Below are 18,121 nucleotides of genomic sequence, written 5' to 3' on the forward strand. Positions count from 1 at the left end.
ATCATTTCTTTCTAAACAAAAAACCCTGCGCATACACAGAAAGGAGCGAGAGAAAGGGATTGAGAGAGAGCTAGAACGTAGCCACAGCAGTCACTGTCAGTAACTCTCTAACCATCTAACCTTATCACAGTCTGAAGAGCCGAAATAACAAGCTCAACCCTCTTCAGTACCAGTAACTCTGCTTACTCGATACAGTGGCCTCCCTTGGGAGTGATCAATTTGCTTCCGAGTTCTCTCCCCGTGCACTCGTATAGCACGTATCATAAATGGATGGCGAGCTGGGCTTCCTCGGGGAATGGCTCGTCCGCGGCTTCTTCCCTGAAAAATAATTACAGCATGGAGATGATGTGTGCGAGAGTGAGTTTGTTTTACACTAACACGACTGATGGACTAAGGTAATGCGATCGGAGTTGTCTGGGGGTTGTATCTTCTTCCGGCTGAGTCTCCATGTAGGCATGTTTGGAAAAACGAATGCGTGTGTGTGTGTGTGTGTGTTTGGCAGGGGCGTAGAGGTTGGGAGATGATGATGATGATGATGATGGAACATTTTTTTCAAGGATAGAGGTTTAAGGCTACGCCTTTTCTTACAACTGGTCCTTAAGAAAGGGAATTAGCACTGTACTGCGATATAAACAGTTATGGTTATGCAGAGAGAGAGAGAGAGAGAGAGAGAGAGAGAGAGAGAGAGAGAGAGAGAGAGAGAGAGAGAGAGAGAGAGTTTCACTCTTGGTCGGCTTGTTGGAAATCCATTGGGAAACCTAAGGTCCCGGCCTATATCGTTGGTACTTTCACAACTCACTGAGCCAAAGACAGGTGACGAAATCCTGAACTAAACCTTCAAGAAAGGATCGAACCGTGGCCTGGTCTCTTTGTGTTAACGGCAAATGCTCAAGCCACTCCCCGCATGTCAACGCGATTGTCCTGCGCAGGCTTGCATGTGTATTGGCAAGGCCAGGTTTTAAAGGTCAGTACAAAGTGGGACTACTATTGGTGCACTACGCCCACGCTACTTGTGCCCGCTTCTGCAGATCTGGCACTGTCTTTTGTTTCCTGAAATTCGGCTTGTTTTGCAAGAGCGCCTAGAGTTGCGTGTTATTACCGTTGCCCTTTACACTGCTCTCTTCCTTTTCCGCCTTGTCGTCTTTCTGAAGGCAGGGGAGGTCATTAGTGAGAGAGATAGAGAGAGAGAGAGAGAGAGAGAGAGAGAGAGAGAGAGAGAGAGAGAGAGAGAGAGAGAGAGAGAGAGAGAGAGAGAGAGAGAGAGAGACCCCGCTTCAGCAGATCGGGCACTGTCTTTTGTTTCCTGAAATTCGGCGTGTTTTGCAAGAGCGCCTGGAGTTGCGTATTATTACCGTTGCTCTTTACTCTCCTCTCTGCCTATGACAGAGAGAGAACGCGGCCTGCTTCCTGGAAGACTAGAAAAGTAATGCACACCACTTACCTTGCAACCCTTTCTTTTCCTTTTTTACATTTAGTCAAGTTTTGACTAAATGTTTTAACGTAGAGGGGGGAATCGAGACGAGGGTCGTGGTGTATGTGTGTGTGTGTGTGTGTGTGTGTGTGTAGAGCGATTCAGAGAAAACTACTGGACCGATCTTCATGAAACTTGACATGAGAGATCCTGAGTATGGTATCTCCAGACGGTTTTTTTAATTTTTTTGATAAATGTCTTTGATGACGTCATATCCGGCTTTTCGTGAAAGTTGAGGCGGCACTGTCACGCTCTCATTTTTCAACCAAATTGGTTGAAATTTGGTCAAGTAATCTTCGACGAAGCCCGGACTTTGGTATTGCATTTCAGCTTGGAGGTTTAAAAATTAATTAATGAGTTTGCTCATTAAAGTTGTCATTAAAATCGATTTTTCGCAAACAGATTTAAAATTGATTGCATCGTATTCTTCATCACATTCTGAATCTAAACATATATACATATGTTATGTTTACTCTTAAAATGTGATCTAAAATTGTGACACAATTAACGAAAATAGATTAATTAGTCTTACGATTAAAATTTAAGAAATCGATCCAAAAATGATTTCATCTTATTCTTTATCATTTCCTGATTCCAAAAACATATAGATATGATAGGTTGTATTCAAAACAAGCTCAGAAAGTTAACAAGAATACAGAAAAGCGCGCTTTCCTGCTTAGCACAATACGCTACCGCGCTAATCTGGCGTGTCAATATCACTACGTTTTGCACGTGGGAGGTGAGCGATTTCCTTCACGCGGGGATTGACGAAGCTGTACTGTCTTGGTGAAAAAATACAGTGCGTTCAGTTTCATCCCGTGAGTTCGACAGCTTGACTAAATGTAGCAAGTTGACACTTTACAATTTTCTTTGAGAACTTTCTTAATCTTCCAACAGCGGAATTTTGTATCTTTTTTTGCTGTTGTAGTTGTTGGTGGGGGTGGTTGTGTTGTTGTTGCTGCTGCTGCTGCTGTGGTTGTTGTTGCTTTTGCAACCCTTCTTTTTCCTTTGTTTTCTCTCTTTGGCTTTGGACCAGAAAGGATTCAGTTCTTAACTCTTAATGTCAGAGCAAGTTCACTGTGACAAATCTCTTCGAGAACTTTTAAAGAACTTTGTTTTCTTTTTGTTTTTGTTTTTTGTTTTGTTTGTTTGTGTCGGTGTCTTTGACAAGCACGTGTGGGTTCTGTAGTTTTCCCTACGTGTGTATCTGTTTTGTCAACATCCACTTGCGTTATGTTTGTGAACCGATTCAAAATGTAGGCTCATTATTCTGTATAGTTTATGTTTGTTTGTTTTCACAAATACTGTACGCCTGGGTTGTAGAGAGGCTTTTCTAAGTGTGTACCCTATCTATTTAACTGACCTGAGAATGTCAGTCACCTGCCCTTATTTTGTGTGAACTGTTTCAAAAGGCAGGCTTGTATTATTAAGATAAGTGTATTTGTTTTCAAAAGTACGTGTGGCTTGTGTGGAGGCTTGTTTGTGTACCCTGTCTCTTCAACTCATTTGAGAATGTCAAAGTCATCTGGCCTTGTTTCTGTGAACTGTTTCAAAAGGTACATTTATATTGTTCTGTGTGTGGGTTGGGGGGGGGGGTGTTGTTGATTGTTTTGTATTTGGTGTTGGTTATTTTTGTTGCGGGAGGGTGTGTGTTTCTTTTGCGGGTGATAGGTTACAAGACGATGGAACCCAAAACGTTTGCGTATATGCCGACCACGTTTGCAAGGATTGAAGCAGTACTGTTGTTGAAGCTTTGTCCTGTTAGGGAGGTCTTTCAGTAACGGCCTTCGATTTGATGAAACGTCGATGATGATTGTGATGATGGTGGTTGTGATGATGATGATGATGATCTATGCTTTCTATTCTACCAGGTGCCATGACATAGGTTCCGCAGAACTCTCACTAACGGTTGGAGTCTATCTTTAGAGCGTTTACTTCCCATCTTATTTTGGTTTGTTTCTTTTATGGATTTCGTTGTTATTGTTTTCTAACTTTTTCTGCCTCTCTTGGTGGACATTGTCATCAATGATAATAGTAACTCTGACGTTTTCCAGGTGGTGGGCGGCTGGTGGCTGAGTGACCCGCTGTGTGACGCCTGGGTGGCTGCTGACGTCATGGGATGCACAGCATCCATCTTGAATCTAACCGCTATAAGTGTGGACAGGTAAGGAATAAAACAAGTAATAATTGACAAAATAAGAAATCGAACTGATTAGGACGAAGCGGTTCCATTGTTGAGTTGATTGTGCGCTGAGTTTTTAACCAGTTCGTTGCCATCGACTCCTGTTCTAACCCGGATTCGGCGTGGGATTTGTTTTTCAGAGTCAACTTTGTGCAGTCTCTCTTCGCTGTCCCAACCCCCCCCCCCCCCCCCACCCCATGTGCAACACATGCGCACAAGCCAGATCCCAAGTGATCACACCAAAACAAACTCAGGGCTCGGACAAAACAAACACACGGTACAGATGCATCATCATCGCTCAGCCCATCGAATGCCAACGAGTCATGGCGACAGCCAAGTTTTGCTTGTTCGAGTCAAAAATATCAGGCCCTATCTTCAGTACATTAGCAATGTATGTCACAATAAACGAGGCCAATTGGTCCTAAGAGGGTGGTAAACTCGGACCGTCAGTCAATAAGTAATGAGGATTGAGGTCTGGGAGGGGTCGGAGTGCCGACAAGGGAAAATGATGCCGGGGTCGGGGTTCATTTCAGTTCTACACTCTAAAGGTCATGCTGAATTGAGCCGGAAGTTAACTTCGCGAAGGCTTCACGAATGTGTTTTCGAAAATTCAGTGCAAAAGCGTCATGAAGCACACTTCGCGAAGTCGACTTCGCTCAATTAATACCAGGCTTAAATTGAAGTATTCCACTTTTGATCGCGCTTGTTGTAACTAACGTTGGACAGAGCGTGACATGCAAAGAAGTGTGGCACATGCTTTACACAATTTCTTTCAATGTGAACATGGAAGTACAGTGTTTACTAAGTATTAGCTTTAACACACCGGGATCACGTAGGTACGGATATGTGTCCATGAAATTTAGAGTGTACTCCTAAACTTGACGCGGGGTGGGGGGTAGCGGGCCGTTAGCAAGTATAGCTACGCATAGTAAAACATGCCCCTTGTTTACCTTTCTGTCCAGGGAGCGCAGGGTTTTGTAGTAGTATTTGGGATTGAGTTGGATGGGGTTTGATTGAAGGGTACATGGGTAGCTACTTAAAGGGGTGGATGTATTGAAGCAATTCTGGGCGGAAAGCTAAAATATATAAATGTCCAAAAAGGAGTAAATCAGAGACAGCTGTAAATCTCCCATAGAAAAATCGTGCTTCCAAAGTAACTTGAGTAGAGGGGAGGAGATAACCATTGCCCATAGGAAAATCGTGCCGCTAGAGAAAGTCAAGTAGATGGGGAGAGAGAAGGAAGAAGCGAAGAGGGAAAGAAGGACAGTATACGGTTGTGCAGGCAAGAACAAATGCTACCAGGAAAGATGCTATCGAGAACTGAGGTTGCTATAGTGAGATTAGTGCAATGGTTTTGATGGCACAGGAGAGATTGGTGGGAGAAAGCAAATCGGGAAAGAAATTGGTTCAGACAATCTTGAAAAATCTAAGAACTCAGAAAAGTGGGTGGGTGGAGTGTAGTTAAGATAGAAACAAAGACTCTGAAATTCTAAATGCTAAAAAAAAGAAAGAGAAGTACAGAAAGAAAGAAAAAAGAAAAGAGGAATCGATGGTTGGGGAGTGGTGGAGGGTTGATGGGAGAGGGGGGAGGGGGGGGGGGTTGGGCACAGAGAGAGAAAGAAACTTAACTTTATTACAACAGGATCGAACGAGGGCTGGGGATGGGTAAGAGGCAAAAATCAAGTCAGGGGAGCTAAGATAGCAAATGCAGATCCAGAACTGGTTACATATAGATTGATATGGGATACGGCTTTGGCGGAATTCACATGGGAAAGGCATGAAGTGCGAGAAGATTGGAGTTCATCAAAAAATCGATATTTTCGAGTAACAAGAACAAAATTATTCAAGCACCGAGTACGCTCACTCTCCTTATGTTTGAACACCAAGGTTAAATTTGTTACATGAATGTTTTTGGATTTTTAAAAATTATATTATATTTAAATTATTTAAATCCAAAAACTGTTAAGAAGATCAGTGAACGTTGTTGTTGTTTTTGGTCGTAATTTAACGTTCCAATAACATCTCTTTCTTGTTTTTTTATTTTTTCTTTCTTTAATTTGATGTATAATTTGTAAAGGCGGAAGAGTGTGTGTGTGTGTGTGTGTGTGTGTGTGTGTGTGTGTGTGTGTGTGTGTGTGTGCGAGTGTATGTGTGTGTGTGTGTGTGTGTGTGTGTGTGTGTGTGTGTGTGTGTGTGTGTGTGCTTGCGCGCGCGCGCACGCGGCGTCACGCATTTCTTGCTTTGGTTGCACTAGGTCAGTTTCATAGCCGCCAGAAATAACTTAACGATAGTAATAAAGTTAGTCCTGTGTGCGAATAGAGAAACAAAACTGCTTAATAAATCCCCCCATCTAGCCTTCTTTATCACTACCGTTTCCTCTACCTTTGTCTTTGATGTCCAGCGTCTGACAGAAGTAAGAATCTTAACCAAAACGTCGTCTGCCTCGTTTCCTGGGGTCTGTCAATCAACCTTTCCTGTGCCGTGTGGACGCCCTCGCTTTTTATTGTGTTTTTCCTTCTCGTTCTTATCCCACAGGGCCGGACTACCGGGGGGGTTATGGGGTTGCGCAACCCCCCCCCCCCCCCCCTAGCCTAAACATGTACCTCACTTATTAATTTTTTTTATTATTGTTTATTTTATGCCGTTTCATGCAAGGAGCGACCATTTTCCTATCTCAAAATATGACCTACCCATCAGCTTCAGGGGGCTTCGCCCCCTGACCCCCACAAGGGGCTCTGCCCCTTGACCCCGCCAGGGGGAACATCCCCCTGGACCACCACTGGCAACCCCCCCCTCCTCTTCGCCTAGTCCGGCCCTGTCCCACACTAATAATTACTATGTAGTTGTTCATTCTTCGAGTGTTTTGTTCGAGGACTTGTTGGTTGGTTGTGTTTGTTTGTTTGTTTGTTTGTTTTTACCTCGATGCCCTCTATTGATTTGTTCGACTGCATGAGCTCCTCCGTGCCTCTACTTTGTTCCCCTTGTTACCCTGTCTCTGTGCTTCTATTTCTTCTGCTATTCTTCTTCTTCTTCTTCTTTTTCTTCTTCTTCTTCTTCTTCTTCTTCTTCTTCTTCTTCTTCTTCTTCTTCTTCTTCTTCTTCTTCTCCTTCTTCTTCTTCTTCTTCTTCTGCTTCTTCTTCTTCTTCTTCTTCTTCTTCTCCTTCTTCTTCTTCTCCTTCTTCTTCTTCTTCTTCTTCTTCTTCTTCTTCTTCTTCTTCTTCTTCTCCTTCTTCTTCTTCTTCTTCTTCTTCTTCTTCTTCTTCTTCTTCTTCTCCTTCTTCTTCTTCTCCTTCTTCTTCTTCTTCTTCTTCTTCTTCTTCTTCTTCTTCTTCTTCTTCTTCTTCTTCTTCTTTTTGTTTGCGCACTCTAAATAGTGTTTCTTCTTTCGATGACTCCTTACCTTGATTACGTGCGTGACTGTGTTTTTGTCTTTTCAAGTGAGCCTCTTCATTTTCTGTTTCTCTGAATTGTGTTTACGAAGTGTGGATTTTCTTTTTTGTATGCGTGGATGACCATTGATGCAATGGATATTCTTGTATGGACAACACTACGTATTATGCATGCGAAGATCAAAGAAAGCATATAATGTAATCACAAAACAAGTGAAACGGAACAGCGGAAACAGTGCCCTGCAATCACGACATACCAGCACCCAATTGATCATTACAACGAACAGGGCTATTTTGGTAATTGTACCACATATTTAACCATATCATTTTGAGAGAAAAAAACTAAAAATATAGTCGTATTTTCTTGAAAATTAATGTATTTGGAGCCATTAAGATTAGTATTGTCCTTTGAAGATTCACTATTCTTGTTGTTGATCAAGTTCTTATTGTCGCTGTTGTTATCATTAAGGGCACACTTCCCATCTTAGAACTGGCTAGGCTTTGACACGGGATAAGACCATACCTCCACTTGGTCACATACCAACAATGAACAGCCTGGCTGCTCTCTGTACTCAGTGGAACTTTGTTTGATGAATTACTTTCATAAACAGCCACTGGACGCATTTACAAAACATCCCCTCTGCAGTGTGCACAGAGAGCACCCAGGCTGTTCATTTGTGGTATGTGACTAAGTGGCAGGATAGTCTCACCCCATGTAAAAGTCTGGTCAGACCTGAGATGGTGAGCCCAACTGTTTTCAAGATAAGGAGTGCGCCCAGTTTAAGTGTACGCCCTCCAGAGAACGACGTTGTGTATGTAGCACGGATCATGCCGCTAATGTACAATCTTTGTAACCATCGGCGATCGTAACTGAGAATACCGTGCTCTTTCTAAAAGTGTCACGGCAATGTCTTGCCAATCGATTCAAGTGCATCTTTTCTGACAGCGCATTCCTCCCCTTTGACAGTATTCCGTGTTTAGTGCACCAGTTACATTACTGAGAGCGCAATGTTCTTTGACATTCTCGCTTTTGACGTCACTGTCTTGCCATACTTAACAGTGCGTCATTTCTGACAGCACGATGGTCCCCTTGACAGCGTCCGATATATAGTGCGCCATCTACAGGAACTTCGCTCGTGCGAATGATATAGACCCTGTCTAGACTACGGCCATGTTTCGTGTCCCCAGGTCTATCACAGTGATGAAATCTGTCATTCATGACACTACCTTTTCAGGAATTCGAAGACAGTCCGCTATTGTTTTTCCTTTCAGGGTTGGCTAGGGGGCTGGTGATGATATCTTTGGGGGTTTCCCTCCAGATAAGATGTGCGTGACATTCGCTTAAATGCTTTTTTTCGATTAATTATGATAACATGCTTGACTGAGGTCATTTATGGCTTTTTTTTTAAAGTTTGAAAAGTAATGTTTTTGTCTCCAGATTATGATCGTAATGACAAGTGCGATTGGATACATAGGCTGTTCAGATCGTGTTGTGTGTGTGTGTGTGTGTGTGTGTGTGTGTGTGTGTGTGTGTGTGTGTGTGTGTGTACAAAACTATGTGTTTATGTGCGTGCGTGCGTGCGTGCGTGCGTGCGTGCGTGTGTGTGCGTGTGTGTGTGTGTTTGTGTTCACGCAGGCGTGTGTGTTCACGCGCTCGTGTGTGTATTTATGTGTGCGTGCGTGTGAGTAAAAGTGTGTGTGTGTAAAACCATTTAATCCAGACTCGCTCTATTCTCTAACACCGTCACTGTGTGGTTGACAGGTTCATAGCAGTGACGCAGCCCATCAAGTACGCCAAGCACAAGAACTCAAAGCGGGTGTACGTGATGATCGCCATCACCTGGATCATCTCGGTGGCCATCTCCATGCCCATCTCGCTCGGCGTCAACTACTCCCCGGACCGCATCGAGGGCGACTGCTTCTTCTACAACTCAGACTTCATCATCTACTCCTCCATGGGCTCCTTCTACATCCCCTCCATCATCATGATCTTCCTCTACTGGAAGATCTACCGCGTCATCTGGCAGCGGGCCCAGAAGGCCAAGAAGGCCAAGAAAAAGACCGTGGACGCGCGCGCCTTGCAGAGTGTTATAGAGAACACTGGCGCTACGGCTGCCGCGTCTGCTGGTGCTGTTGATGCGGGTGGTGGTGGTGGTGGTGGTGGTGCGGGCCCAGGGGGAGGCAACGGGGCGGTGGTGCACAGCGGTGGGGACAGTCCGCCCTTCCCGCCACCTCCCCCGCCCTTGCCGCAGTCGGAGCCGACGGTGAAGACGGGTCTGGCCAAGATGGACAATGGTCGAGTCACGTACAACACCACGGCCAGCAGCGCGCGCCGCCAACTGCTTCCTCCCGTCGTTGACGACACCTCCGTCAGCAACGTGCCATCCGCCTCCGGCTCCGACTCGCACAACGACGACGACGACGACGACAGCAACGCCAATGTGCGCACGCCGCCCACGCCGGACCACGCCACCCAGCTCATGACCTGTCACCACCACCTCCACGACGGCGACTTGGGTGCCGAGCTCATCGCTAACCCGGGAGCGGCCGCTGCGGAGCGGAGGGAGGGTAGCGGGAAAGCCACCACCACGGGGTCTGGTGGTTCCGGAGTTTCGAACGAGGCAGAGACTCCTTTCACCTCCCCTGGGGGAAGTGCTCGCAAAAAGCCCGGCAAGAGTAAAAACAATTGCGCGGGGGCGGGCGATGGTAATGAGGAAGGGGATGGTTCGTCGCGTCAGAAGAAAGGGGTGACAAAGTTTAACTTTCACATGCGCACCAGTCGCAAGCGCAAGGAGAAGTCTTCGTCTCGGAGGGAGAAGAAAGCCACCAAGACGCTCGCCATTGTATTAGGTGAGTACACAAATATACACAAATGTGACATAACAGTATCACAGTGTCACTGGTGAGTATCGGTCGCAGTGAATTTGGTGTTAGGTGAGGACAGAGATTCTATAAAAGTATTAGTATCATTCGTTCGTATCTCTCCAGAGTGTTTTGTATAAAGAGAGGACAGGTGCTATGCAAGTATCATGGTGTCTTTGGTGAGTGTGTTTTGCAGTGGATTTCGTCAGGGAGATGAGATGAAATCCATCAGATGACCCAACTGCCTAGCACATGTTCATGTTATTTGCAGTCAGGGGCGGGGAAGGTGAGGGCAGGAGGAGATGGGCAACGCCAGAATGAAGCTGGACCGAGAGTCGTTTGGGGGCCCGGTAGCTCACTTGGTAGACCACTGGACTCGTGATCCGCGAATCATAGGTTCGAATCCGACCCGGGACCACATGAGCCGGATTCGAACCTGTGATTCGCGGATCACAAGTCCAGTGCTCTACCAAGGTCCTCTATTCTTACTGTAGTCTTACTATTATTATTCGCTACAAGGAATATTACAAACGGAAGCTCACACTGCTGACTCGCTCCTAGTCAAGCTTTCTACGTCGCTTTTTGCACCCCATTTCCGAATGTCCTATCGATGGGACAATACAGTAATGAAAATATATGAAACAAATGAAAAGAATATTTATCTCTCACATCTCGCTCCCCCTCTCACCGAGAATAATAGACGATATTCGGAAAAAATAGCTATGTGAAGTGTTTATTGGTTGTGGAAGAGTTGCTTTTCCTTGTTTCCATGGACACACTGAGGCTTGCATACACTATCTTGTGTAGCTTGCCTCATGAGTTTTGTGGAAAAGTAAAGAAAAACAAGGGAAAGCAACATTTGCACAACCCATTAATATCCGACAGATTTATTTCCTGAATTCGTCTATTATGGGACTATAGTGGTAGCTGTGATGTGGTAAGTGGGCATCTCCCATACACCTTCAGGATTCTCTCTGTCTTTTATCTTGACCACAATATGCCTGTCATGACCTAGGCCACCTGCAGTGAGGTACACTTTTAACTGGCCTCAACAGTGTCCTTTCATCGCAGGTACCCCTGAACCTTTAACGTTGTTTTATGTGTCACAAACTTGATGATACTCACAGAACCACATGCAACTTGAGACAAATATTCCTGACTGACAGAGGATTTCCCTAAACAGATTAATGTTGATCAGACTTGGTCACAAACAGATGAAATTTGATCTTTGTTGATAGATGCAGTTTCTGTCCATGGAGATTTAAAAAAATATATTCCCGTTTTTACTCCGCTGTTACTGACTGGCTGATTGGTAGATAGATTGATTGATTAATTGATTAATATGAAACACATCACCAATTTGTTCCCGACTGCAAACACCCGTATAGTGTGCACTTTGAAGCCTGAGAGCACATCTTGCTTTACAGGAAAGGTATGCAAATTAAGCAATCCCCCAACTCACGAACATTCATGTTTCTTCCACAACGCTTTTACGTCATTTTGCATTCACAAACAGCTCACGTATACGTATGTCTGTTGTGTTTGTCTGTCTGTCCGTGATGAGAGAGGAGAGAAGGATATGCGGAGGGTTTTGAATGAATACCCACGCCTAAGGAGAGACATAGCAATCCAGATACAGAAAAGTGAACAGAATGTGAAAAGGAATTTCAACTCCTTGCGCAAGGGGAATGATAGAGCTTTAAATCCAAGAACTATAAACGAGTTTCCGACATTAATTTGATTACATGTGATGCTTTCTGCTGCAAGGCATAAATTTCGTAGCCCACATAAAATGTAAGTTACCCCGGGCTTGCCGGATAGAATAAAGCATGGGGCGGGATTTCGTAACGTGAGAATGTGTGTCTAGACGAAGGCAGGGGTTTAGTTAAATCAAATCAAAGAGGGCGAAAGATGTTCATGCACTGGAAGTGTATCCCGGTCAACAGACCATTTCGTTGCCTGTGTCTGGACAGGGCTAGGCTACGAGAGCCAGAATGAGGAATAAAAACGGGGGTAGATCTATAGGGATTGGAAAAGTGGTGTGGAGTTAGCGAGAGGGACGGGGGCATTGTCGCTTTTGAAAATCTAATTTGAAATCGAGCAAGAGAGGTACGTGATTCCACTGCTTCTAAATTAAATTGCAGAATCTTTATCTTTGAGCAGGAAATGTGCTGTAGGGACGACCGTGTTAGTGAGAAATGGGAATCTCTCAGGGTCCTGAAAGCACGGAGTCACTCGCTTAGTTGTGTTTTTGTGTGTGGTCTTTTTGCAATTCCGAACAAAAAAACATGCACAGCCAGGGCAAACTCTCGTGTGTCTCTCTCTGTTTGTGTAGGGACGAGTAAATAGGAGTGTGTGTTGGAAGGGGGGATATCTACAGAAGAAAAAGAGATACGAGGATTGCGTTTGTGTAGGTTTGTGAAGTGAATTTTTCTTAAAAGCGGTATGTTACCAGGAAGGCACAGAAATGCTGTTTTATGGCTGTGAAATGAATAAAACCATTCGGAAATAAATGTGTATACAGATCTGTATATATACTAGTAGAAGGGTAAAACAATGGCGACTAACACATAAGGTGAAACACGCAGACACCGAGTCATTCTTCCTGCCATATGCGGAGGAGCGAACCCACCAACCTAGGCTTAGTGTTAATCTTTTCCTCATCATTGTGTGTCTGTTGTGTTTCTTGTTCGTCCACTCCAAAGATCGATGTTCTGGTAAATGTTATGTTTTGTCTATGATCAAACGTACTATAAACTTACCATGGTTCAAGCTGCCGAAGATGCATCGGTCCCGGGTGGCCACATAGCGTGTAAGGACGATAAAAAACAAAACAATAACCAACTATCTGAAGAACAAGAAAAACTATGGCGACAAGACCTTCAGTCAGACACCAAGAAGATGGGTCTTGCCTGAAGGCAGCTAGCGCCAAAAGCACAGGATATAACACTATGGAGGTCCCTCGTGTATGGTCTATATTCCACGAGGGGTGAGGGGCTTAAGTAAACTAGCCATTCTTAATTTTGTATGTTCAATTTTCTATTCTCACCCCATTTCTCTCTTTCCCTCTGCAGGCGGGTTTCTGCTGTGCTGGGTGCCTTTCTTCACCATCAACAACATCAACGCCATCTGCATACGCTACGAGCTGAAGGACTACCCTGCCTGCAACTTCGACAAGATGCTCCTCGGCTTCTTCGTCTGGCTGGGTTACATCAACTCCTTCCTCAACCCTGTCATCTACACCATCTTCAACCCAGAGTTCAGGAAAGCCTTCAAGAAGATCCTTACAGAACCCTGCCACGGCAACGGCCACGGCCACGGTCGTAGATGAGTGTGGGTCTTTTAGGATCCGTTAAAACCTTGTTCCAATGGGAAAGTGAATGGGTATGGCTTTGTGTTTGATTTGAACTGCTCTCCAAGCTGAAGTTCAAGGAAATCTTCAAGAAGATCCACACATTGCCCTGCCACGGCTATAGCCGTTGATGAGTGCGGGTGGTGTAGGATCTGTTGAGACATTGTTCTGGAATGAAAGTGATTCAGTATTGCTTCATGTTTGATCGAAACCAGTTTTGAAGGTTAGATCTTCAAAGCAGGGCCTCGCATCCATGAGAGGTAGCATAGGACAAATGTCCTGGCCAATGTAAAAGTGATAGGACATTTGTCCTGAACAAAACCAAATCAATAGGACATTTTTTTCTCGTAACAAAACGTAAATATAATTAAACTTGACTAGTTTCTTGGCACGAGGGTAAAAGAACAAAAATACTTTTCTTGGCAAAAAGGTAACAGAAAATATAAAATAAATTACATCGAGTCAGTGCAGTGTTTCTGTCTCTGAACTTCAACTACTGTGTTGGTTCCTTTCTTTTGCTGAAGAGTATTCGCTTCCTCGTTGATGTCCACTTTTCAACAACCTTCACCACCCACTGTGACTTGTGAATGTCATCCTTTGGCCCCTCCAGGTACACACGCATCAAGCTTGAGACGAAGTTACGCGTGGGGGTGAGGGAGGGGGTAGTGTCTTTCTTCGGCTCCGATGTTTGACTATCGCGATCGACATTCTCACCTGGGCGATCGGGCTCTAACTGCTCTGGGGCTGGAGGAAGCTCAGTTTCCGTGCTACTGACAGATGATGAGGGAAGGGACTTGAAGTGTAATTTCTTCTGTCCCCTTTCTGGGATCAGTTTTCGTTTAGGCGGCATGTTTGTTATTTTCGGGGAAAGCGCGAAGGGAGGCAACTCTCAACTGGCTTCGAGCATTCCGAGTTGCGAGCCTTGGAAACTCTTTGGTACTAGAGGCACAAAGTGTCTAATTTCGTCTGCTACACATCGCTTCGCAATACATGTACATCAATAAATTAGCATTCAAACTACTGTAAATTGAGAAGTACTGACGATGTCCGGATCAAATGATAGAATAATCGGACATTGACCACTTTGTGACAAAAAACAATAGGACATTTGTCCTCCTGCATGAAAAATGTATAGGACATTTGAAAAAAATATCCTCATATGTCCGATGTCCGACGTGGATGTGAGGCCCTGCTTCAAAGCATCGCGTGGGGATTGATGTGTGATCTGAATCTGAGTCTTGTAGCTGATTTCAAAAAAGCATCCCAAAATGATCCGCACAGAACCTGCCTGAGGCGACAGTCGCAGATGAGTGTTGATCACACTAGATGCTTTCAGTCAAAGTGAACTGGGAAGATTCAGTATCAGGCCATGTTCAGTCTGAACCAAGCGTCAACCCAGAGTTAAGGAAAGCCTCCAAACAGATCCTCACAGAACCTGCCTGTGGCAACAGCCGCAGATGAGTGTTGATCTAATCTAATGGGCTGTTTCTGATAAACGTGAACTGGTAGCACTCAATATTAGACTGATCAGTCTGAAATAAGCTGCCACAAGCTAAGCTCAGGAAAGCTTCAAAGGGTTCTCACAGAAGCTAGCTCTGGCGATGGCAAGATATGAATGCAGGTTTGGCGTTAGCGGTTTTAAGTAATGGTGAACTGATAGCCTATCTCCTTCCTCGTGGGATTGGACTTAACATCATTGTTAAAAAAACCTTGTCTTCGACATCTTCTTCAACACAGAATTCAGAAAAGCCTTCCAAAACAGGATTCAGGAATGCCTACAAAAATTACACAAACCAACCTTCAACCGGAAGAGCCTTCAAGCAGATCCTTACATACCCAGAACAGCCAAAAATCAGTGTAGCTGGCGTGGTTTCATTGTCAAGACCTGATTTAGGGAAGAAGTGAACTGAGAGAGATTAAGCAGACCTTAAGCAGAATTCAGGAATGCCTACAAAAATAACACAAACCCGTGCTTTGACAATAGCCGGAAATAATTGATGTTCTAATGAGCTGCTGCTTTTAATAAAACTGTAGTAGAAGTAATCATTATTGAGTCATGCTCTGTCTGCGGACGTCTTCAAGCTGAAATGCTCATTTTCAACAAGATGCACACACAACTTGGCTATGGCAGCGTCTGGAAACGAGTTCAACTCCGAGATTTTGTTTGTGAAACGTTCATACAGGTGAACTGCTAGTCATCTTCATCGTGTTATGCTCGGTCTGGACTACTTTTAAAGTTCAGGAACACACTAAGCATTGGTTATCACAGAACTTTACTCGGGGAGTGGCCAAAGCAAAGCTCGAGTGGTACCATGGAGAACTTCGAACTCCACAAATGCGTATTTCCAGTAAGACGTGTTCACATAATCGATTGACATTGTCAGTCCAGCGAAATGCAATTCAGAAAACGGTTTTGTATGAAATTCTTACTAGAATCCTTTGTAGAAATAGTCGGATATGATCGCAGCACATTTCCGCTAAGACATTGATACTTGAAAAAAGTGGATTGGGAATAGGCTTCAGTCGAACTGGACGGAATGAAAACGGCCCGGTTAAAGATTCAGACAGACTACTGCGGCAAAATCATCTGCGGAATAAATCTGACGGAAACGTGTCTGCTCCGGCTTTGTCGCCGCGTGGCAGTACAGTTTCATGGGATACAAAGCAGTCTCTGGTTCGTCTTGTTGGGATGTTAGAAGCCTGCAAGAAAACTCTGCTGGGCCAGGTGGATGTGAAGATGACTTAGGTCGGTGCACGGGAGAAGCTGGTATGAGTGACTATCCTATACAAGATGCGTGCTGTGTGAAAACTATCTAGAAATCAGAGTGACTTATGTGGGATCATCAAAGCATCAGAACAGTTGAATCTGGATGTACTGTAAATGTTTCCTTGGGTCTCGTCTGTAAAAAGGAAGGGCCTTCAGGATCATTCTTCCAAATTGCAAATACTGGCTATTCAGAGCAAGGCTACATCAGCGATGCAGCTGAGTTGTTTTGTAACTCTTTTCGATGTTTCAGAAATGTCCGTTGTGGTCTTCATCTTTAACCAACGTCTCTATGAAATGAGTGTGAACTTGATTTCAGAAAGACAGTGTTGTGTGAAGTTTTGAAGGCATTCCTCGAGTATCGCAATGTGGGGTCGAGAACGTATCACAAAATAGGTATGGCAAGTCTATGAAATCCTTGCAGAAGTCTCCCTCACAAGAATATTATATGCGAGGAGCGCTTGAGACTTTGCTTTGTTTTGGTGTGTTATGATGACCGTGTCTGTGTTACAGGAATGTTTTGTTTAACAGTATTGTGCTGATTAACCTTTGAGTCAAACGAAGCCCATCACAGTTTTAACTTACTCTATAGTAAGTTCTGTCGAAACACTTTGTTATCATAGCAGGGTTTCAGAAATAGAAAGTTCTCAATATTTGTGATACTATAAGCCCCGAAATACCTACAAGATCACGTTGATTGATATATGGTTTTGTCCCTCATGGCTTTGTGATAGTTTTTACAAGTTACAGATCTTCGATTCCATACAATAGTCTCCCTCCAACTATCGAACGTTGTCGTGGGTGACGTTTGTGATTCTGTGCAGATTCTATGACTGACGCTCTGCGAGCGATTTTTGTGTTGCTTCTTCTAATTCTTACAAACCCTCACGAACTGAAGGAAGAGAATAAACAAAACAAAAAAGGCGCTGTTTTGTAAACCATTCCCTTCCTTCCTGTTTGTGTACAAAGTTCACAGTGACAAGTGAACGAGGACTAATGGAAGTGTACTGACTTCCATTAATGCAAGACACTTAATCCTTCTGTCTGGGAAGTATGTTGCGTGTGTGTATTTCGTTTGCATTGTTCTTTATTGTGATGCAAAATACTCTCAGTATGAGAGAAAACATCTTTGCTGTGTGACCTCTCCCAATTTGCATTACAGGGAGTTGATGCACAGAATAGTTCACGGTTGTTGATCTTATGATTATGTCATATATTATATGAGGAGGACAATCTACGTTGGATTTTCCCCCTAAAGTAACATTTGAGCTTGAGTGTGAGTGTATGTGCAAATGATTGTTCTATTTGTTATGTTGATTGTGCCACTGTCCGGCAGTGAAGCCTCCAAAAATAATCATAACAATACAATAAGGAATTCCTTTGTTGTATTTCACAAGACATCAGAATCATTACGTGTATGAATCAGGAAAACCTATTAAAGTTGAAAGTCATTTGTTCCATGCATAGAAGGAAGACAACTACCTGTCGGTTTTGTTTGTTTTGAATAATGTTCATTGATCTGTCATCAGTGTTTCAGTTTTACTTAGTAACAATTGCTATATTGCTGAGAATGAGTTAACAACAAGAAGGGCAAAGCCCATACGACTCACATGCTTGACCTTGACATGACCTTGACCTTGAGGGTCAAGGTCAAATAACTAAACCTAGCAATGACATCATACACTAAGAACTGCTTTACACATTTTTCCTACCAAAATACATGTGACCTTGACCCAAGGTCAAGGTCATCCAAGGTCATGCAACACAAAGCTGTTAATTCAAGACATAGGAAGTACAATGGTGCTTATTGGCTCTTTCTACCATGAGATATGGTCACTTTTAGTGGTTCACTACCTTATTTTGGTCACATTTCATAAGGGTCAAAGTGACCTTGACCTTGATCATATGTGACCAAATGTGTCTCATGATGAAAGCATAACATGTGTCCCACATAATTTTAAGTTTGAAACAGTTATCTTCCATAGTTCAGGGTCAAGGTCACTTCAAAATATGTATACAATCCAACTTTGAAGAGCTCCTGTGACCTTGACCTTGAAGCAAGGTAAACCAAACTGGTATCAAAAGATGGGGCTTACTTTG

General features: G+C 43.9%; 1 protein-coding gene across 1 annotated transcript in view; it reads left to right on the forward strand.

The window, feature by feature from the left end:
- The window catches only part of LOC138973202 (dopamine D2-like receptor), a 45,119-nt gene extending 28,256 nt beyond the window's left edge, over positions 1–16,863 (forward strand). Inside the window, exons 2-4 of the mRNA XM_070345911.1 lie at positions 3,526–3,635; positions 8,806–9,893; positions 12,980–16,863. Of these exons, the coding sequence (XP_070202012.1) occupies positions 3,526–3,635; positions 8,806–9,893; positions 12,980–13,236 (1,455 nt within the window). The 3' untranslated portion in view covers positions 13,237–16,863. The remainder of the gene's footprint in view (positions 1–3,525; positions 3,636–8,805; positions 9,894–12,979) is intronic.
- Positions 16,864–18,121: the final 1,258 nt, after the last annotated feature.

The sequence above is a fragment of the Littorina saxatilis genome, linkage group LG8, assembly GCF_037325665.1.
Source record: "Littorina saxatilis isolate snail1 linkage group LG8, US_GU_Lsax_2.0, whole genome shotgun sequence".
NCBI classification, from domain to species: Eukaryota; Metazoa; Mollusca; class Gastropoda; order Littorinimorpha; family Littorinidae; genus Littorina; species Littorina saxatilis.